At 40.3% G+C, this 22,584-nt stretch overlaps 1 protein-coding gene across 2 annotated transcripts in view; it reads right to left on the reverse strand.

The window, feature by feature from the left end:
• The window catches only part of si:ch211-247n2.1 (calcium-activated potassium channel subunit beta-2), a 62,182-nt gene extending 52,283 nt beyond the window's left edge, over window positions 1-9,899 (reverse strand). For both annotated transcript variants that reach the window (XM_060834137.1, XM_060834136.1), the window contains exon 1: window positions 9,818-9,899. In XM_060834137.1, coding sequence (XP_060690120.1) covers window positions 9,818-9,870 — 53 coding nt within the window. In that variant the 5' untranslated portion in view covers window positions 9,871-9,899. The remainder of the gene's footprint in view (window positions 1-9,817) is intronic.
• Window positions 9,900-22,584: the final 12,685 nt, after the last annotated feature.

A 22,584-nucleotide genomic window follows, 5' to 3' on the forward strand; every position in this document is an offset into this window, starting at 1 on the left:
TAGCATAGACTCAGTTATTCAAATAATCTTCAGCTTTCCAACAGTTATCTGACATTTCTCAGCCATATTGTCTTCGCTTTTTCCTGTTATATGTCTATCAGCAGCACAGTTACTGTTCTTAAGTTTGGGATAAGCATTTGGTAGAATCCATACATTCCCAAGAACCTCACAATTTCCAATTCTGTTGTGGGAATTGGGAACAATGGTATTATTACTACCTTTCAGGCCCTCAGCGTTACTTGTCCTTTAATTAAATGTCACCTGAGGACTCATTTGAGCATTAAAGAGCTTGCTGTTTGCCAGATTGATGACTCAGTCAATTGATTGTATTTTCTGGAAGAGGGCTTGCAGTTGCTCCAATGCATTTCCCAGATATTGATGAGGAGATCATCTAGATGCACCTTGTAGTTAGATAACCCTGTTGCTATCTGGTTCATCAGGCTTTGAAAGGTGACTGGGGCATTTCACAACCTAAATGGCATGACCAGACACTCATATAATCTTTCCGAGATACAATGATAAATTCCCTTGCATGAACAGTCAAAGGAACTTGCCAATACCTCATGAATAAATCCATTTCTGTGATATTGGTTCCATTAAATTTTCACCGGGAAATGCAGAGCAGTGTGAAGCCACCCAGCTTGAGTGTAAACACAACTGGGCAACTCCCTCTGCGGCTCAGAAGCATTATTAGTTGGTACATCAGCATGTAGTTAATCTCCTCCCAGAACTGGACCAGTTCTTTTAGGCCTAGCCCTGAAAACACCAGGGATTTCGCTTTATGGGAGGGGCCTTCTCATATCCACATTATGTGGAGTGAGGGTTTTATAGCCTGACTTGTCTGAGCAAATGGCCTTAAATGTAACGAGCAACAATATTGAGTCCGTTCACTGATCTGCACCTAAGTAAGCTAATACGGAATCTACATTTGCCACTATTTCTATATTGGTTAGCCACCCTTAAGGTGCAGGGGGAAAGAGTTCAACATGGGCCTCACCCACTTTCCTTCCAACTCATCCCTTCTGCTGCATTCATTCTATAGGTCAGTGACAGTGTGATGGGACAGATTATTACCTACTTGTTCTCGGTTGTGGTGTTTTTTTCCTCATGTTGACATGACACACCCTTTGATTTACTCCCCAATCTGGTGCCTCAAAAAGATAATTCTCTTCCCTGGGCATTATATTTATTTTATCCGAACCACTGACATCAGACGTTTAAAGCTTCCTCTATCATTGATAGAAGTACTTACTGACAGTCTCAGAGCTGAAATGTGTGGACTTTGGAATGATGTCTGCCTGCTCCTTTATTACTGTCTGGGAGATTTCCAGGTTTTCACAGGACAGTCACTCTTGGAGTGTAGTCTAATGTGAAGACATTCTCTTTTTGTTCTAAAAACCTCGCTTTGATTAGTTTGAAAGGCCCAAGCATATGGTGCTTGTAACCTAATTCAAATGGAATAAGACCAATGGACTCATTGGATGAATTCCTGGTGGCGAACAGAACAAACTCAAGTCCTCCATCCAGTGATTAAGGTACTCATGACAATATGTCCTGATTTTTGTTCTTAGGGTCTACTAGAAACATTCTAACATTCCTCTGTGACCCTTGTTGTATCATGCCCAGGTTTTATCCATAAAATCCAGGGATATTTCGGACATGGTATTTGAACCCTAATCCAACTGGAGTTTGGTGGGTTAACCATACTGGGTGAAAGTGAAGACTGCAGATGCTGGAGAGTCAGAGTTGAAAAGTGTGGCTCTGGAAAAGCATAGCAGGTCAGGCAGCATTCAAGGAGCAGGAGAGTTGACGTTTCGGGCATAAGCCCTTCATCAGGAATGTGGAAGGGAAGGAGGTGGAGAGATAAATAGGAGGGTGGTGTAGGGGTGGGGGAGAAGATAGCTGGGAAGGTGGTAGGTGAATCCAGGTGGGGGGTAATAGTGATACATTGGCGGGGAGGGTGGAGCAGATAGGTGGGAAGGAAGATGGACAAGTAGGACAGGTCAAGAGGGTGGTGCTGAGTTGGATCTGGGATGAGGTGGGAGGAGGGGAGATTTGGAAATTAGTGAAGTCAATGTTGTTGCTGTGTAATTGAATGGTCCGAAAACGTAAGATGAGGTGTTCTTCCTCCAGTTGTTGGGTGGCTTGGATTTGGTGGTGGAGGAGTCCCAGGACTTGCATGTCCTTGGGGAGTGGGAGGGGGAGTTTAAGTGGTCGGCCACGGGGCAGTGGGGTTGTTTGGTGTGCGTTCCAGAGATGTTTCCTGAAACTCTCTGGGAGTTGGCATCCAATGTCCCTAGTGTAGAGGAAACCACATCAAGAACAATGGACGTAGTAGATGAGGCGGGTGGATGCGCAGGAAAATCTCTGCCAGATGTGATAAGATCCTTTGAGCCTTGGATGGAGGTGAGGTGGGAGGTGTGGGTGCAGGTTTTACATCTCCTGCGGTGGCAAGGGAAGGTGCCGGGTTTGGAGGGTGAGTTGATGGGAGGTGTAGGCTTAACGAGAGAGTCACGGGGGAATGGTCTGTGCGGAATGCAGATAGGGGTGGGGAGGGAATTATATTGGGTCAGCACTGCTTTGGCAGATATGTTTCACAGCTGAAAATGTGTTGCTGGAAAAGCGCAGGAGGTCAGGCAGCATCCAAGGGGCAGGAGAGGCGACGTTTCAGGCATGAGCCCTTCTTCAGGAATGGTCGACGTTTCGGGCATGAGCCCTTCTCCTGCTCCTTGGATGCTGCCTGACCTGCTGCGCTTTTCCAGCAACATATTTTCAGCTCTGATCTCCAGCATCTGCAGTCCTCACTTTCTCCTAGATATGTTTCACAGGCAGCTCCTGATAAATAGATACCACATCTATAATGATAAGGTATCCCACACAGGCCATAGCACCTTGCTGAACAGTTCCCCAAAATTAGACCAGGAATCATAGAGGTGCAGATCTTAGGTTGAGGCTTTTCCAGATATGGCAGGTTCTGCAAGGTCTCATGATATCAGATGTTCCCTCTCAGGGGATGGTCTCAAACAAGAGGTCAGAGTTATGGACTGAGAGGAGGTAGTTTCAAAACTGAGATGAGGAGAAACTACTTCTCTGAAAGGGTTGTGAATCTGTGGAACCCTCTGCCCCAGAGTGTAGTGGAGGTAAAACTGACCAACAGATTCAAGAACGAAATAGATAGATATATTTCTGATGAAAAAGCAAGATAAATGGCTGTGGGGAGCAGGCAGGAAAGTGGAGTTGAGTCCAGGAAATGATCAGCCATGATCATGTTAAATGGCAGAGCAGTACTAAAGAGCTGAATTGCCTAGTGCCTCTCCTAACTCCTGTTTTCCCATGTTTCTATGTTCCATCCTTGTGAAGCTGTGGCCAGTAAGAATACTGGCTTGTGTTTCAAAGGCAAAGCCTATCCATATGCCCAGCCTTTGGAATCTTGTGAACTGACCACAATATTTCTCTACAAAATCCTGGTGACACCACTCACTATCCACTCCTCATTTGTAGGGCTGTGATGGGGTCTCCCTTTCCTCATAAATACCTCATTTTCAAAGTAGTAGCTTGCAGGAACTGCTTCTGCCTCAGTTTCAGTGTGAACGGCCTGAGTTAGTATATCTAGTAGATAAAAGCAAAGTAATGTTCATGCTGGAGAACTGAAATGGAAATGAAACTCAGCAGGTCTGGCAGCAGCTGTGGATAAAGCAACAGCAATAATGTCTTGAGTCCAATATGGTGTTCTGGATAAAATATTTTAAAATTCTTTCACGAGATGTGGGCATCACTGGCTGGGACAGCATTTGTTGCCCAACCTTAATTGCCCAGAGTTCAGTTAAAAGTCAACTACGTTGCTGCGGGTCTGGAGTCTCACGTTGGCCAGACCTGGTAAGGAAGGCAGTCTTTTTTTCCTGAGGGACATTATTGAACCATATGGGTTTTTCCTGATGATCAACAATGGATTCATGATCATCACTGATATCTTAATTCCAGATTTTCTTACTGACTTCAACTTCTACCATCAGCTGTGGTGGATTTGAACTTGGTCCCCAGAAGATTACCCGGGTCTCTGGATTAACAATCCAGCAATAATACGACTAGATCATCGCCTCCCCTCCATGCAAACCACTTCAGTCTCCACTGGCTGAGCTTATCTGGCCATTGATCTTGTGATCATACAGTCAGCACTCTCTCCTACAGTACTTGGTTTCTCTGACCTCAACAGGCTTACTGGTGAGTATTGGTGATGTTATAATCTTTGATCCTGACATGTCCCTGCTGGGTCAAAGATCTCACCCTCGATCTCTTGCTTGATGTCTATCACTCTCTATTTTTCTCTCTACTTCTTTGTCTCTTGCACTCTTTCACTACCCCTCACACTATCTCTCTCTCTCTCTATCTCTTTCTATTTGCTCCAAACACACATAAATCAATGTTGGGGCCAATGGGTTTTGATTTTAATTCAGTAAATAGTATTCTTTTATGCAGGGTGATTATTCCTCAACTTCATTACTCACCTGCGCCTTCATTAAAATATTTGGATGTCCTCCTGAGCAATAAACCACAGATTTAGATGTTAATTAAAAAAATCATTTGCACATTTCTTTTCACTTGTGTTCTCTCATATTATGAGCCATCCATGTTGTTAGGATCGATGACTTGCTTGCAGCCATCTGCCAAACTGACTCTGAACCCAGATATTAGATACATTTTGGAAGAGCATGCAGTGTGGCTATATGTTTGATTGTTTACCTTGCTTTGTGTGCAAATGTACTTGCCTTCCATGATGACATGTGATGGAACTACAGAGAATCAAGACCCCAACCCTATAACATGACTCTTACTGATGAGGACAACATTAGGACAAGATTAACTCAATTTTACTAGAGTCATAGAGATGTACAGCACTGAAACAGACCCTTCAGTCTAATTCATCATTGCCGACCAGTTATCCCAACCTAATCCAGTCCCATTTGCCAGCACTTGACCCATATCCCTCTGAACCCATCCTACTCATATATTCATCCAGATGCCTTTTAAATGTTGTAACTATACCACAGCAACCACCATTTCTTCTGGCAGCTCATTTCACCACTCTCTGCATGAAATAGTTGCCATTTAGGTCCCTTTTAATTTTTCCCCTCTTACCCTAAACCTATGCCCTCTAGTTCTGGACTCCCCCACCCCAGGGAAAAGGCTTTGTCTATTTACCCTATCCATGCCCCTCATAATTTTGTAAACCTCTATAAGGTCACCCCTCGGCCTCCAATATTCCAAGGAAAACAGCCCCAGCCTATTCAGCGTCTCCCTATAGCTCAATTCCTCCAACCCTGGCAACATGCTTGTAAATCTTTCAAGTTTCACAACATCTTTCCGATAGGAGGGAGACCAGAATTGCACACAATATTCCAAAAGTGGTCCTGTACAGCTGCAACATGACCTTCCAACTCCTATATGCAATGTTCTGCCCAATAAAGGAAAGCATGCCTTCTTCACTACTCTATCTACCTGCGACTCCACTTTCAAGGAGCTATGAACCTGCACTCCAAGGTCTTTTTGTTCAGCAACACTCCCTAGGACCTTACCATTAAGTATGTAAGTCCTGCTAAGATTTGCTTTTCCAAAATGCAGCACATCACATTTATCTAAGTTATACTCCATCTGCCACACCTCAGCCCATTGGCTGATCTGATCAAAATCTCGTTGTACTCTAGTGTAAGTGTCTTAGCTGTCACTACACCTCCAATTTTGGTGTCATCTGCAAACTTACTAACAATACCTGCTATGTTCACATCCAAATCAATTAAATAAATGATAAAAAGCAGGGGACCCAGCACTGATTCTTATGGCACTCCACTGGTCACAGGCCCCCAGTCAGAAAAGCAACCCTCCACCACCACCCTCTGTTTTCTACCTTTAAGCCAGTTCTATATCCAAATGGTTAGGTCTCCCTGTATTCTATAACATCTAACCTTGCTAACCAGTCTACCATGTTCCGTGTTGTACATTTCCTTTTCCATGTAATTGACTTGCTCGTAAATAAATTTGGTTTAATTTGCTGATCTATGAGAGGCCTTATCATCTCCCAGCAACCCTTTTGTCCTTATCTACTTATAAAATCCCTTTGGATTCTCCTTAACCCTATTTGCCCTCCTCGTTTCCCTCTAAGTATCCTCCTACTGCCTTTATATTCTTCTAATGATTCTCTTGGTCTCTCCTGTCTTTACCTGACATATGCTTCCTTCATTTTTTTTAAGGAAAACCTCAATTTCTCTATTCATTCAGTATTCCTTACCAGCCTTGACTTTCACACTAACAAGAACTTACTGTGGCTGGACTCTCATTATCTCATTTTTGAAGACTTCCCATTTTCCAGCTGACCCATTATCTGCAAACATCCACTCCCAATCAGTTTTTGAACTAAAAGCACCGCTTTGCATAAACAGACCCAGGTCTCATATGAGCTGAAATTTATAATTTTGTAAAGGTTATGAAAAGGCTTATATATCACAAGTCTAAGAACTGCCCCACATATCAGACTACGTTGGATTGCTCTTAACAGGATACTTAGTACACTCTTCTGTCTTCAAATTGTAGTTAAGTATGAGCTGGTCAAACATACTTATCCAAGCTAAAATTAAACCGAATTTATTTGCGAGCAAGCCAATTACGTGGAAAAGGAAATGTACAACACGGAACATAATTTCAGTACTCAAATTAAAAAATACTTAAACTGTTCCAAAATAATAAATAATTCATGTTTTTTTCTCCATAATCTTATGAATCTCTAATGAATTATTAAATGGTAAAAACCTTTTCGGAGGTTCTTGTCCTGACATTTGGTTACAATGTAATCTATTCTTAATAGCTAATGTGAGCAGCTAATTGATGCCCATGTGTACTGGCCAAATAAACTAACATGATTCTTTTCTGATCAAACCACAACAGCAAAACAAAGTCTCGTGTCTCCCACAAAATTAATGGCCTTCTCTAGAAAGCCTGTTGTGCCACTTTGCTAAAAACAGAGGTAATATCATTTTGTCTCAGCTAATTGCAGACAATTTTAAATGACATTATTGCCTGTACTCAATTTTAAATGAAATATTTACAATAAAAGTATCTTCAGTTTATGGTATCCTCAAGGTCTATTTTCATGAAGGCATTTTGCAATGATATTTTTAACTGCAGAATCCTCTTATTCTTTAGCAGTTAAATGCTTAAAATAGATCAGGAAATCCCTTAGAGCTGCTTCTGTTCCACCTGATTTTCTGCAGATGAATAGACTGAATTCAATCGTATAAACTTTACAATAGTTCCCCTGTCCTTTCCCCACATTCTAAAAATTCTTAATTTTCAAGTCTTTATATTTCTATGCTCTCATAACTTTTTCCATTAACGCATTTCCTCTAATGAAAATCCTAAGCCTATGCCCCCTCACATACCTGTTCTTATTCAAATACTGCAATGGACTCAATGCACATTTAAGATCTTTGCAGCAGGGAAGCTGCAATGGTGCCGCTCATGCACTGCACCAGGGATGATATAATATTCTATTTGTCTTGTACACTTAACCATGTGCTGAGGTTGAGCTGATAACATTCTGATGCTGAGGAGAATGTTATACTAAAGGAGTGAGCTGATACCATCCAAATCCCACATGTCTAAGTTGTGACCAAAAGAATAAACGCACTCAACGTAAGAATATAATTTGAAGTGGCTAGTGAAGGTGAAAATCCCCAAAGTCATTTGAGAAATAGTTGGATGGTGAATTGGATTGAATTGGCTTTGTTGTCACATGTACTCAAATGAGAACTGTGAAACGTTTATAAGTCACCACCTTTAGTGCCATGTTAGGTACAAAGATACCCGGGTACGGCTTCTTCAGTTGCAAGATTTTAGAAAATAGAGAGATAAAATGTCAGCATTGCAGAAATAAAAGTCCAGAGCAGCTGATTTCAAACACAGATCATGTTGGCACCTAGACTCCAGTCTTCAATGGGCCTTGGCTCCAGTCCGCACAGGGCCTCACCTTGAGGTTCATGATGCCGGGAGATTGTTCCGGTATCACCTCAAGACTGGGAGATCATGCTAAAGCCATGACAGGCTAAGAGACTGTCACACCGAGTCGAGAGGATGCCATTCCATGCTGGAGGCCGCCACATATCACACCATCCCAGTGTAGTGGATGCTGTGTTTTGCTTCTGGATGAATGATTTTTATTACCAGAAGCTTCCTTGTCTGAACTTGTTGCGCAAGAAGAGGTAAAAATACTGGTTTAGCTGTTTGAGTATTTGTAATGTCTTCATATTTAGAATGATTGTGAAGGTAAAATCAGATAAATCTGATAAAATTTAAAAAACTACCTTATATTTAAAAACAAAAATCTAAAATAATTAGACAATATGAAGTTCAAAAGAGAAAATTTTGCTTGATTAGCCTTAATGAAGAGAGTAGGCAATGGTAATTTATCTGTATTGAACTGTTGTTAGTCTACACTTAAAGTACTGTATATATTTCTGCTCATCATATTTCAGAAAGGGACTAGAGAAAATTACAAGGCTAACACCACAGGCTAGTTCTCTACCAGTAAAAACCCATAATACTTGGAATGAACATACTGGTCCTGCTGGAGCTCAATTTTAAAATGCACAATATTTGTTGAACCAGTACGTGTCATTCACAAGTGAAATAACTCCACATTAGCCAGTATCCGATCACCAAGTCACCCTTTATTTACACTGATCGAGCTCCCTCAGAGCCAGCTCTCAGAGTGAACAGTACCTCTGACAATCCTATTTATATCTGTCAGCCATATAGCTCTCTGATTGGACCAGATTAACAGCTCATATTCATCTGGCTGACCACATTACAATCAATACAAGTTTCATTGGTTTTTCCTTCAGGATTCTCTTGACGAAACATGGAGGAATCTCTAAAGAGGTATTTAACATCATGAAAGCTTTTTGATCAAATGTTTACTGAAATAATGTTCTCCCTTGTGGGTAAGAGCATTTTGAGAGGCTGCTAAAATAAATTGTAAGAACTCCACTAGAGAATTCAGAAGAAACGTCTCAACACAAAGCGAGGTGAAAATGAGGAAGCACAAGGAGTGGCTTAATGAAATAGGATAGACAGGTAGAGATAGAGATAGAGAGAAAGAACCAGAACTGGTTGGACTGAATAGCTGGATACTATACTGTAAATCGTATTAAATGTGTTTTATGGCATTGAATGCAGGAAGAAAAATATTTTCTTTTAATCTGTGCTAGTTACACAGGTATGGCTTGCAGTCAAAACAATCCCTAAAATAAGATGTTCACCTATAATTCAGCTTTATACTGAATTCAAGAATATATTGTAAAAGTTGAAATACAAATAATCTACTTGGCAGGTATTGGTAAACCTAATTTTACAAATTCTAGAGCACAACTTTCCAAGAAATGCAAATAATAAATGAAGCTATGACCAAGCAATAGACAGTTTTTTTCTTAACATTAGGTGGTAACCATCAATCATATTTTGTAATATGATTTTTCTCAATGGTGCATGCTTTCATCTCACGAGGCTTTTCACTTCTGTTTCCCCACATCCTCCACAGGATAATCAACTAAAAACACAGGTTTCTTTGACTTCCTGTCAGTTCAGACCGTTGGAACCTGGCTCTAAATCTATCAAAACTCAGAAGTTTATTACAGTTGTCCACAAACAGATCAGCAACCCACAAACGTATCTCGGGAGAAGTTTTTTAAAATCCACAAACAGATCAGAAAGCCACAAACATACCTCAGGAGAAGGTTATTTTTGGAAAAAAAATAAGGTTTAAACTTACCCTAGTTTCTTTTGAGGGTCCTTAAGAAAGAAGTTTGTTTTATCTCTCAGCATGTTGTAACTTGTCTCTGGTTTCAACTTTGCTGCTCTCAAAATCTGCAAAGGAAGGAAGGGTGGGCATTTGGGCATCATTACAATCAGAAACAAAAGCAGGAAGTTTTCTCAGTACAGATGTTAACGAACTGTTCTGTGTAGTTATAACCAAACTACTTTCAACACTCATTATATTTTGACTAAGTTGAGTGACCATGCTTTTTGTTCCACCCCACAAGAAAATATTTACATTAATATCCTACAGACTCACAAAGGAAATCAAAAGTTTATCAAATAATAGTTGAGTTTCCAGTTGTCATTTTAATTAACGTTTATACGGGCATTCCACTTTTTTTGAATGAAATATTATTTTAGATAATTTTACTTTACAAACCTACTTTAATGTATCATTTCAGGACAGTGTGTATGATTGATAGCCTGTAAGCCTCAGTATAAATATTTTAACAAATAAGTTATTGGATATAGGCAACCATACAGGTTGGTGAAAAAGACCCTCAGCAGGCTGAGATGGCCTTTTTCTTATTCTTTATAGTGATTTCATACCCATTTCATACCTCATTAGTGCAAACTGGAATCATGTATAGCAGGGAAGGCCAGCAGGCTTCCTACACTAAAGCTCATTAATTAACAGTTGGGATTTTATAACAGTATGGCAATTATATGCAGTTATTCTATCGAAACCAACCTTTTTATGTTTAGATGTTTAAACCAAATTTGATTTGTCAAACTCCCATTTTGGAATTTGGAGTGTTATGCACTGAAATATTAGTTCGGGACTCTGGATTACTAATCTATTAACATGACCTCTCCTGTACAAATACTCAAATCTTTGCTCACTATCTGAGACTGCAAGAAATTTGCATTAAAAATTTTCACATGAGATCATAGTTTTGTAAATGACAATAGCTGTAGATATCAGATATTAGTCTTGTGAATTCAGTAATTACTGTGTTAGAACAAAATAATCAATGTAATCAATGTTTACTGTGAATTTTGTCAGGCTATTATATCATAATAAACATTTATTCGAAACTATTGTTTTTGGATAACTCCAGCAGATGTCTCTGTTTCCATAAAATGCAAGTATTACTGCATAAGTATTCAGGGAAGGAACTGTGTTATGCTATAAATGAATAAAATTATGTCTCTGAAGGTGATAAAATTGTGCCAATTAGAAATCCTCAGGTTATTATGTTGGTATGTTTTCAGGAATTTGTGACAGTTTTTATGCTTTCACTTTTCTGAAAGCCAATATCTTGATGCTTATAAACATAACAATTTGTAAGAACTATGTGCTAACATTAAAAATGCTTAAAAAAAATGTTCCTTTAAAAATCAAAAGGAAGGAATTCTCACTATGTGTATTGCCATTTTTAAAATTGTCCTTTGGACGTAATATGGGCAGATTTCCAGAAGCTAAGCAGGTAATAGAAGAGTGTGCATGGTGCCTGCCTGGAAAACTCAGCTAGAGGTCCTGAAACATTTTGCTTTGATGTCATTATTGCCATATGAACGGTGAACTGCCAGTACAAAATATGTTGTCAACATGCAATTTGTCATTCTGGTATGGGAAATAGGGAAGGATGACTGCATAGGATAGGGTCTGCAGCAGCACTTTTAATATGTGGTCAAAGTTTTCACATTTTCACAAGCATCAAGGCAGTGTATTGTGAAATGGCAATGTATTCATCTTCTTAGAACATTTTACAATTTGTGTTGTAGTTAATGAATTTGAATATTTACAACTTTCAAATGGATAAGGATCATAAATTGTGAAAAATTGTTTTGCTAACATGTATAATATTTCAAAAACAAAATATTTAGAATGTTGTTATGATTCTAATTATGAAAATAATGGACAAATCAGGACCTGCATTATGATCTGATTTGATAGACACTATTTATTTAAACTAGGCGAAAGTGAAGATGGCAGATGCTGGAGCTCAGAGTCGAGAGAGTGGTGCTGGAAAAGCACAGCAGGTCAGGCAGCATCCAAGAAGTAGGAGAATCGATGTTTCGGGCAAAAGACTTCTTCCTGATGAAGCGCTTTTGCCCAAAACATCAATTCTCCTGCTCTTTGGGTGTTACCTGACGGGCTGTGCTTTTCCAGCACCACACTCTCAAACAAAATAATTGAAAGAATAGTATGCATGGAAGGATCAAATGGAAGAAAATAAGCAGCAGGATTCCAGGGTTGGATTGAAATGGCAAAACTTCTTTATTATTAAAAACTTGAACAAAACAAAAATAAACAATAATAACTAGATAAATATACTGAACAGGTAACAAATAACATTGATAACTATGGGAAACATGTCACAGATGTCATTTAATTTACTGTCACAATTTCCACGACTGCAACTGTAACTGTGAGTGAGGACTTACTGTATAATGCAAGTGATGACTTACTGTTTATATCTAGGAATGCAGGAATTTAATCTTCCTTCTCTCTCAAGTGCCAGTCACTCAGTGCCAAAATAGAACCATTCATGTCAGATTTTAATAGCAATGCAATATAATAAAAAAGACAAAGAGAAAATGTGTGGCTTTGAGTAGTATTACTTGCAAAGGAATAGTTTCCTCTTGGCTCACAAATTTGTGAAATAAAATGCATATATATTTTCACCCTCCATAAGGCTACCTGTTTGTTGATTCAATCCTCAGCCTTTTTTAAAGAGAAGGCTTCCACTTTGCAGGTATTTTTCCCTGTGACAATAATAACTTGCAGTTGTGGTTTGAATTTTGCTCTGAGAATTTCTTCCTTCTTCATGTTACAGCCCACATTATTTTATATAAAATTTTCTAAAGAAGACTTAACTTCTTTAAGTATTGATTATGAGTTGTAACAAAATCCCTATCCTCCAAGTGAGAGAAACACTGTTCATTTCCTGCCAAACTGGTGCAAGATTGTGCTTTTCTCATGTGCTTAGAAAGCACTAGGAAATCATTCTTGGCACTAATCATGTTGATAGCCATCCAGGCTAAAGCTAACCATTCCATGTTTTTCATTTTAGCAAAGCACCTCTAGCTAATGAAAATTTAATTTGACAGTCTTTTGTCATTTAACTTTTAAGAACGTACAATTAGTAGCAGAAATAGGCTCCTTGAGCTGGATCCATCATTCACTATGTTCATGCTTGATCTATTTACTTCACTTCCCAACTATCGCTGATAATCTTTCACTCTCTTTCTCAAGGATCTATCTACCTTTGTCATAAAAAATATTCAAAGACTATATTCTCAATGCCTTTTGAGGAAGAGAGTTCCAAAGACTCACAAGACTCCATAAGGAAACACTTTCTCTTATCTTTGTCTTTAAAAATAATACCCAGTTCCAGATTCTTCCACTAAAGGAAATTTGCTTTCACATCTATCCTGTCAGGGCTGCTCAAGATCTTGTATGTTTCAATCAAATTGCCTCTTACTCTGTGACGAGTAGAAGTCTAGATTGTCCAACCTTTCCTGATAAGAATAACTTGCCAATTCCATGTTTGAATCTAGTAAATCTTCTCTGAACTGTTTCTAACATATTTAAACCCTTCTTTAAATAAGAAGACCAGCAACATACAGAGAACTTCAGGTATGGCCTCACATGTGTCCTGTATAACTTTTACACTCAATTCCTCTCACATTGCATGATAATATTCTATTAGCTTTCATAATTGCTTGCTGTATCTGTATATTAATCTTTTGCAATCCATGCACTCAGACATTCAGATCCCTCTGTATCTCAGAATTCTGCAATCTCTTTCCATTTAGATGGTATGTTTTTAAAACATTCTTCCTGTCAAATAGCATAATTCATATTTTCTTACACTATGCTCCATTTGACAGATCTTTGCCCACTTTCTTAACCCAGTTATATTTCTTTGTAGCCACCTATTGTTATCTTTACAACTTGCCTTCCCAACTATCTTCCTGTCTCTCTTCTAAACCTTACTTAAACTTTACTGTTGGGTATTATTTTCATTTTGATCTCTAACTATATTTTCTAATTGGTAATATACACTGCATGTCACAACAAGCAGATTCCCTGCACGTTGCATTTTCCTTTACAGAAGACATTCACTCACTCTCAAACAACATGTGAGAGATGACTAAGACTGGAGGATCAAGTAACATTATGAATCTGTTTCACTTGGAGCTGCAAGCAATGAAAATCAATGGCGCTTGAGCAGTAATAGTTGAAAGATTTGAGACTAAGGACTTATCTGAACAAGTTCTATGAACATTATTGGCATAATTTCATGAAGCACAGTAGAAACCTACTGTTAGACAGCTTCACTTTGTAAGTTTACCATCTGCCACCATCTAGCCTTTCAGAACTACTGCCTTGTTCCTTTTCTCTAAAAAATAAAATATAGACAGAAAATGCTCAGCAAGACTGGCAGTATTTTTGAACAAAAACAAGATCTGTCCTTAATCAGAAGCTGGTTTTCAGAATTTTCTGTTATTGAACAATAATCATTTATGTCATAATATAATTCACTATAATGTGCAGCTTGGAATTAAAATCATCAGCTTTATAGCATTTGCACTTTGGTCTAGTTTATTTGAATTCACAATGGGAATCAGAGGAAAAGCACTGCAATGATTGGAGACATATCTTGCACAAAGGAAGCAGACTATGGTTGGAGGTGAATCATCTTAATTCCAATACATTGCTGTGGCAGTTCTTTGGGGCAATGCCTTGGTCCTAACCATCATCAACTGCTTCACCAATGATCTGCCCTCCATCACAAAGTCAGAAATGGGGATGTTCACTGACAATTGCACGAAGTTCGATACCATTTACGACTCCTCAGCTACTGTGTCAATGTTCAGCAAGGCTGGATAACGTTGAGGCTTGGGATGTTAAGTGTCAAGTAACATTCATGCCATACATGAAGTAGACAATGATCATCTCCAACAAGAGAAAATCTAAGCACTTCCCCTTTGCATTAGATGACATTGCCAGCATGGAACCTCCCACTAACTAATTCTGGGAGAGGAGGTCAATACTCATTCTTTTAGGTAATGATTCTGAAGGAGTCAATGTTTATGTTACGTTGAACTCTACCTAATTTGATGATATCTCACAGTCTTTGGGTGGAGACAATTGAATTCTTGATTTCTGCCTAGTTACTAGAAGGGAACAGATGTATTTTGTACTTAAAACTATGCCTGATGACTGGTATTGTAAATTTATACCAATTGCTGTCATGCAATAAACTAGTTTTTTTGTGTTAAATAAGTGCCTCCTCTATTTTTGTCTTGTCTGTGCTCTGTCCTTTACCACTGATAATTAGGTAGTCAGTACAGTGAAAAAAATATAGGTGGCAACAAACTAACCAAATTAGGATACCACATACTGTTGCTGTTGCATTTGAACATATGATACCATTGACCAGAAACTGAACTGAACTAACCATATTAATACATGGCTACAAGGACACATCAGATGTGGGAGCTTTGTGACAAGTAACTCATCTCTGACTCTCCAAATCCTGTCCACCATTTTGTCCAAGGAACAAATCAGGAGGTGATGGAATACTTCTCACTTGCTTGAATGAGTGCAGCTCCAACAGCAGTCAAGAAGCTTGACACCATCCAGGACAAAGCAGCTACTTGATTGACATCACCTTAAACATTCACCATCATCTTCTCAAAGGCAATTAGGGCCGAACATAAAAATGTCGGTGGAGAAAGTAATGTTCACATCTTGTGAAGGAATTTATAAAACGTTTCAGCTTGTTAGTTATCAACATAGTTGTTAGCTGAATAGTTTCAAATGATTGAACGACACTAGGTGAAGTTTCATGATTGGGAGGAGCATGATGAGGGGAATAGTGACTGTAATTTTTTTATTATTCACTTGTGGGATTTGGGTGTCTCTGGTTGGCCAAAGAAGGTAGTGATGAGTTGCCTTCTTGAATCACTGCAATCCACTTGCTGTGGGTTGATCCACAATGCTGGTAGGGAAGGAATTCCAGGATTTTGACCCAATGGCTGTGAAGAAATGGGGTATATTTCTCAGTCAGCGTGGTGAGTGGCTTGGAAGGGAACTTGCAGGTGATGGTGTTCCCAATTACCTGCTGCCCTTGTCCTTCTAGATGGAAGTGGTCATGGATTTGGAAGGTGTCATGCAGCCATTTAAAGTTTAATTGACAGTTAAAAAGCTGGAAGCAGGACCTTCTGGATCACGGAATCCCAACTGAGAGATGCTGACCAATCAGAAACAAGCAGATTTCCAGCACTTCAGGTGCAGGGCATTGGATCATTTAAGAATGGTTGGACGTCTCATTAGATACGGATCTGGCCCAACCTGATTTGGGCTCAGTGGTGTTGGCTTTGACCAGCTGTGCTTTTCCAGTACCACACGTTTTGACTTTTACTGAATGTTGCCTAGCAACAGCAACTGGTCTGCAGTTATTGTATTTTCCAGTTAACTGTATTGAGTCAGTTGAAGAAAATCTCCAAGCTGGAAAGAGCATTCTCTGACACTTATGAAAAATAGCAGGAAATGCTATAGCACAATCAACTTCCACTTTGCTGAAATATTGTGAGAATCTGGTAAAGTCAACTCTCAAGATTCCTAACTAACTGTTAACTGAACTGAATTCTGAGATGAAAATCTCATTGATTCTACAACTGGCAGCATTGAAATCTTGATGACAGGAAGTTGTCTGGCCAACAAGAAGTTGTTCTTTTATAATCTTCTGAGCTTGGAACCTTGGGTCCAGTGGAATATTTTCCCATTTCTCTTTTTGTATAAAAGTCCGATATCATCACAGTTGTGTTGTCTTGTCCTGTAAACAATTGTGTTTGTTTAGGACTAACAGGATATAGTTTAATTCTGGATAGTAGATTAGTTGCTAACCAGTTTTGGCACTTAGGAAAATATTAAATTTGTTTCAATAAGTGAGTATTTTGGTGATAACATTATACACTTACTCTTTTGGTGCAGCTTCTGTGTTAGTGGGGCTTGATGAGTAGTGCACTCTTCCTATCAGAGTCCTAGCACAAATTATATGCCTGCTTTTGGCTTTTGGTTGTCAAAAGTATTTGGTTTTCTCATTAACTTCAAATTAGAACATAGAATATAGAACAGTGAAGAAGGGCTTATGCCCGAAACATCGATGTTCCTGCTTCTTGGATGCTGCCTGACCTGCTGCGCTTTTCTAGCAACACATTTTTCAGCTATAGAACAGTGCAGCACAGTATAGGCCCTTCTGCCCACGATGTTGTGCCAAGCATTTATCTTCATCTAAGGTCAACGTAACCTACACATCCCTCAATTTATTGCCATCCATGTGCTTGTCCAGTAGTCGTTTAAATGTCCCTACCGTATCTGACTCTACTACCACCGCCGGCAGTGCATTCTACACACCCACCATTCTCTGCGTAAAGAACCTACATCTGATAGCTCCCCTATATCTTCCTTCAATCACCTTAAAATTATGACTCCTCATGACATCCATTTGTCTCTGGCTATCTACTCTATCTATGCCTCTTGTTACTTTGTACAGCATGGTGGCTCAGTAGTTAGCACTGCTGCCTCACAGCACCAGGGACCCAGGTTCGATCCCAGCCTTGGGTGACTGTCTATGTGGAGTTTGCACATTTTCCCTGTGTCTGTGTGGGTTTCCTCTGGGTGCTCTGGTTTCCTCCCACAGTCCAAAGACGTGCAAGTCAGGTGAATTGGCCATTCTAAATTGCCCATAGTGTTAGGTGCTTTAGTTAGAGGGAAAGGGTCTGGGTGGGTTTCACTTTGGAGGGTCGGTGTGGACTTGTTGGGTTGAAGGGCCTGGTTCCTCGCTGTAGGGAAACTAATCTAGAACATCTATCAAGTCATGGCTCTTCCTTCTTCCCTCCAGTGTGAAAAGCCTTAGCTCACTCAACCCCTCTTCATAAGACAGCCCTCCAACCCAGGTTAGCATCCTGGTAAATCTCCTCTGCATCCGCTCTAAAGCATCAACATCCTTCCTATAATGAGGTGATCAGAACTGAACACAATTTTCCAAGTGTAGTCTAACCAGGATTTTATGGAGCTGCAGCAAAGCCTTGCGCCTCTTAAATTCAATCCCTCTGTTAATGCAAGCCAATACACCATATTCTATATACATAGACGTCAAGATCCTGTCATTCGACCATACTGCCAAGAATCCTGTTTTTAACCCTGTATTCATCATTCAAATTCAACCTTCCAAAATGAATCACTTCATATTTATCCAGGTTAACTCCATCTGCCACTTCTCAGCCCAGCTCTGCATCCTGTCAATGTTATGTTGTAACCTGCAACATCCCCCGACACTACCTACAACACCACCGACCCTTGTGTCATCAGCAAACTTACTAACCCACACTTTCACTTCTTCACCGAAATCAACTATAAAGCCTACAAAGAGCAGCAGCCCAAGAACAGATCCCTGCGGGACACCACTGGTCACAGACCTCCAGGCAGAATACTTTCCATCCACTACTAATCACTGTCTTCTTTCAGTCACCCTATTCTGTATCCAGATAGCCAAATTTCTCTCTATCGCATATCTCCTAACTTTCTGAATGAGCCTACCATGGGGAAACTAATTAAATGCCTTATTGAAATCCATATGTACCACATCCATATGTGGTACCTTTGTCAACTTGTCTCATATCCTCAAAGAACTCAATAAGTCTTAAGAGGCATGACCTGTCCTTTACAAAGCCATGCTGAATATCCTTAATCAAACTAGGTTTTTCCAAATAGTCATAAATCCTATCTCTCAAAATCTTTTCCGGTACTTTGCTTACCACAGACATATGACCGACTGGTTTGTAATTCCCAGGGATTTCCCCATTCACTTTCTTGAACAGCAGAATAACATTTTCCTCCTTTCAATTATCTGGTACTACACCTGGGAAGAGTGAGGATGTGAAGATCATCGCCAAAGGCGCAACAATCTCATTTCTCACTTTTTGTAGTAACCTTAGATATATCCGGCCCTGGGGACTTATCTCTCTTGATGCTTCTGAAAATTTCTAGCAGATCCACTTCCTTAATATCAAACTGTTCAAGCCTATTAACCTGGTCCAGGGTATTCTCACTATCAACAAGGTCCCTCTGTCTAGTGAATACTGAAGCGAAAAACTTAATTAGGGTCTTCCCTACGTCTTCAGAATCCAGGCACAAGTTCCTTCCACGATCCCTGATTGGCCCTACACTCTCTCTGATCAATTTCTTATTCTTCATGTAAGTGTAGAACCCCTTTGGGTTTTCCCTAATCCTTCACACCAAGGCTTTTTTGTGCCTCCTCCTGGCTCTCCTCAGTCCATTTTTGAGTTCTTTCCTAGCTACCCTGTAATCCTCCAAAGCTGTGTCAGATCCTTGCTTCCTCAACCTTAAGTAATCTTCCTTCCTCCTCTTGGCAAGAAGCTTTTGTCATCCAAGGCTCCTTCACCTTACCATTCCATGCCTGTCTCAGTGGGGCAAAGTTATCCAACTCTCACAACAAGTGCTTCTTAAACATCCTCCATATTTCTGTTGTGCATTTCCTGGAGAACAATTATTCCCAATTTATACTCCACAGCTCCTGTCTAGTACCAATATAATTTCCGCTCCCCCAATTAAATACCTACCCATACTGTCTATTACTATCCTTCTCCGTGACTATGGCAAAGGTGAAGTAGTTTCGGTCACTGTCACCAAAATGCTCTCCCACCGAGAAATCTGACATTTGGCCTAGCTCATTTCCCAGCAGCTGTATTCCGCGAGATCTAACCTTGCTAATCAGTCTCCCATGGGGAATCTTGTCGAACGCCTTGCTGAAGTCCATATAGATCACATCTACCACCCTGCCCATATCAATCCTCTTTGTTATTTCTTCAAAAAATTCAATCAAGATCATGAGACGTGATTTCCCACACACAAACCCATGAGACTATCCTTAATCAGTCCTTGCCTTTCCAAACACATGTACATCCTGTCCCTCGGGATTCCCTCCAATAAGCTGCCCACCACCAATGTCAGGCTCGCTGGTCTATAGTTCCCTGGCTTGTCCTTACCACCTTTCTGAAATAGTGGTACCGTGTTAACCAACCTCCAGTCTTCCGGCACCTCACCTGTGACTATTGATGGTACAAATACGTCAGCAAGGGTCCCAGCAATCATTTCTGTAGCTTCCTACAGAGTTCTAGGCACACCTGATCAGGACCTTGGATTTATTCACTTTTATGTGTTTCGAGACACCCAGCACTTCCTCCTCTGTAATATGGACATTTTTCAAGATGTCACCATCTATTTCCCTACATTCTATATCTTCCATGTCCTTTGCCACATTAAAGACTGATGCAAAATACTCGTTTAGTATCTCCCCCATTTTCTGTGGCTCCACACAAAGGCTGCCTTGCTGATCTTTGAGAGGCCCTATTCTCTCCCTAGTTACCCTTTTGCTCTTAATATATTTGTAAAACCTTTAGATTCTCCTTAATTCTATTTGCCAAAGCTAGCTTATGTCCCCTTTTTGCCCTCCTGATTTCCCTCTGAAGTATACTCCTACTTTCTTTATACTCTTCTCAGGATTCACTCGATCTATCCTGCCCATACCTGACATATGCTTCCTTCTTTTTCTTAACCAAACCCTCAATTTCTTTAGTCATCCAGCATTCCCTACATCTACCAACCTTTCCTTTCACCCTAATAGGAATGTACTGTCTCCAGACTCTAGTTATCTCATTTCTGAAGGCTTTCCATTTTCCAGCTGTCCCTTTACCTGCAAACATGCCCCTCTTTAGTCACTAAAGCTCAGTGTTATAATAAGGTTACATTACATCCCATCAATTCTGGATAACAGAAATAGAAAATCTGTGATTTTGGTCTTTCTCCTTCACTGAAATTAAGATTGACCAAACATTTTTTTCCTGGAACCTGATCTTCCTCAATTGCAACATGTTTGAAGTAAAATCTAAATCAAATGGAACCGAAAAAGTCTTCCAAGGCATTTGCTCAAAGCTATGTCTGCTCTTTCCGGTGTTCCAGCTTCCTCACAAAGTCCAAAGATGTGCACGCTAACTGGATTAGCGATAGCGAATGTAGGCTTACGCAGAGTGGGTGGAATGCTCTTCAGAAGGTTAATGAAAATTCAATGGACAAAATGACCTCTATCCACACTGAAGGGACCCTATATAAACAAAAGGTCAAATTTTCTGAGGAGCAGCAATCTTATGCAAATTGCCACGTCACACTTTATTTTTATGAAACAAGGGAGTCCTGCACTTCTGAGAGAAAATTCTAATCATAGTTCCTGCAAAAACGTGGAGCTATACTTCTGCTGTCAAATACCATGCATGTAAGGTAGGTGTAAAGTTTAGGTAGCAACTGAATGGGGGAATGGGTATCAGGTAAGTAGGTTACCAGGTGGATGAGGTATTGAGCAACTGAGGTGCCATGTGGGTGAACGATAGGGGACTAGAGGTAAGGATATAGATGAGTAAGGATTAGGATGCCCAGTGAGCAGAAAGCCAATGTGCAGGTAAGTAGGGTGCTAGCTGAGTAGTGTGTCACTATGTATGGTGCAGAGTCCAAGAAATAGGGTGACAAGTGCACAGGATGCCAAACGGGTAGGATGTCAAAGTATACGGAGGCAAGAGCACCAGGCAAGTGGTATAGCGTTTAGGGTAGATCAAGGTGGGTGAGAGAATTTGGGTCGGGCCATTGGGTAGGGAAGATGGGTATTGGGTTTGGTGGTGGTACCAAGGTGGGGACTGTCTGGTGCGACACAGAATAAGAGGTGATTTTGTCCAGTGTTGGGGAAAGAGGATCAGTATTGAGCAGGAGAAAGGGATGCATTGCTGGATGGGGGTCAGATTTAAAAATGGAGAAATGGGGGTCTGATATAGAATTGGGAATGGGTGGGGGTAGCATGCCCAGCAGTGGGAATAGGAGGGGACACAGAAGCAGAATGTGATAAAGGGGGTGTTTGATCTTGGTCAGGGTCTGAGGGCCACACAAATCCAGGAAAGGTGTCGTTAGGGGTGTGTGAGCAAAGTGTGGTGACAGTTGAATAGCAACTCAGGAACGAGTCTATGTATTTCACAGAGGCATAGAGATAAACATCATAGAAATAGAGCCTTTGGTCCAATTCATCCCTAAACCAGATATCCTAAAAAATTCAAGTCCCATTTGCCTGCATTTGGCCCAAATCCCTCTAAATCCTTTCTATTCATATACCCATCCAAATACCTTTCCAAGTTTGTAATTGTACCAGTCTCCACCACTTCCTCCGGCAGTTCATTCCATACATGCACCTTTTGTATGTAAAAATTGCCCCTTAGGTCCCTTTTTCAATCTTTCCCTTTCACTTTAAATCTCTGCCTTCTAGTTTGGACTCCCCTACCCTTTGCTTATTTATCCTATCCATGCCCCTCATTATTTTATAAACCTCACCCCTCAGCCTCTGACACTCCAGGGAAAACAGTCCCATCCTATTCAGCCTCTCCGTACAGCTCAAACCCTCCAACCCTGCCACCATTCTTGGAAATTTTTTCTGAACCTTTTCAAGTTTCACTACATCCTTTTGATAGGATGAAGACCAGAATTGCACGCAATATTCCGAAAGTGGCCTAACCAAGGTACGGTACAGTCTCAACACGACATCCCAACTCCTATACTCAAAACACTGACCAAGTGTTAGTGGGCGGCACGGTGGCACAGTGGTTAGCACTGCTGCCTCACAGCGCCTGTAGACCCGGGTTCAA

The sequence above is a fragment of the Hemiscyllium ocellatum genome, chromosome 13, assembly GCF_020745735.1.
Source record: "Hemiscyllium ocellatum isolate sHemOce1 chromosome 13, sHemOce1.pat.X.cur, whole genome shotgun sequence".
NCBI classification, from domain to species: Eukaryota; Metazoa; Chordata; class Chondrichthyes; order Orectolobiformes; family Hemiscylliidae; genus Hemiscyllium; species Hemiscyllium ocellatum.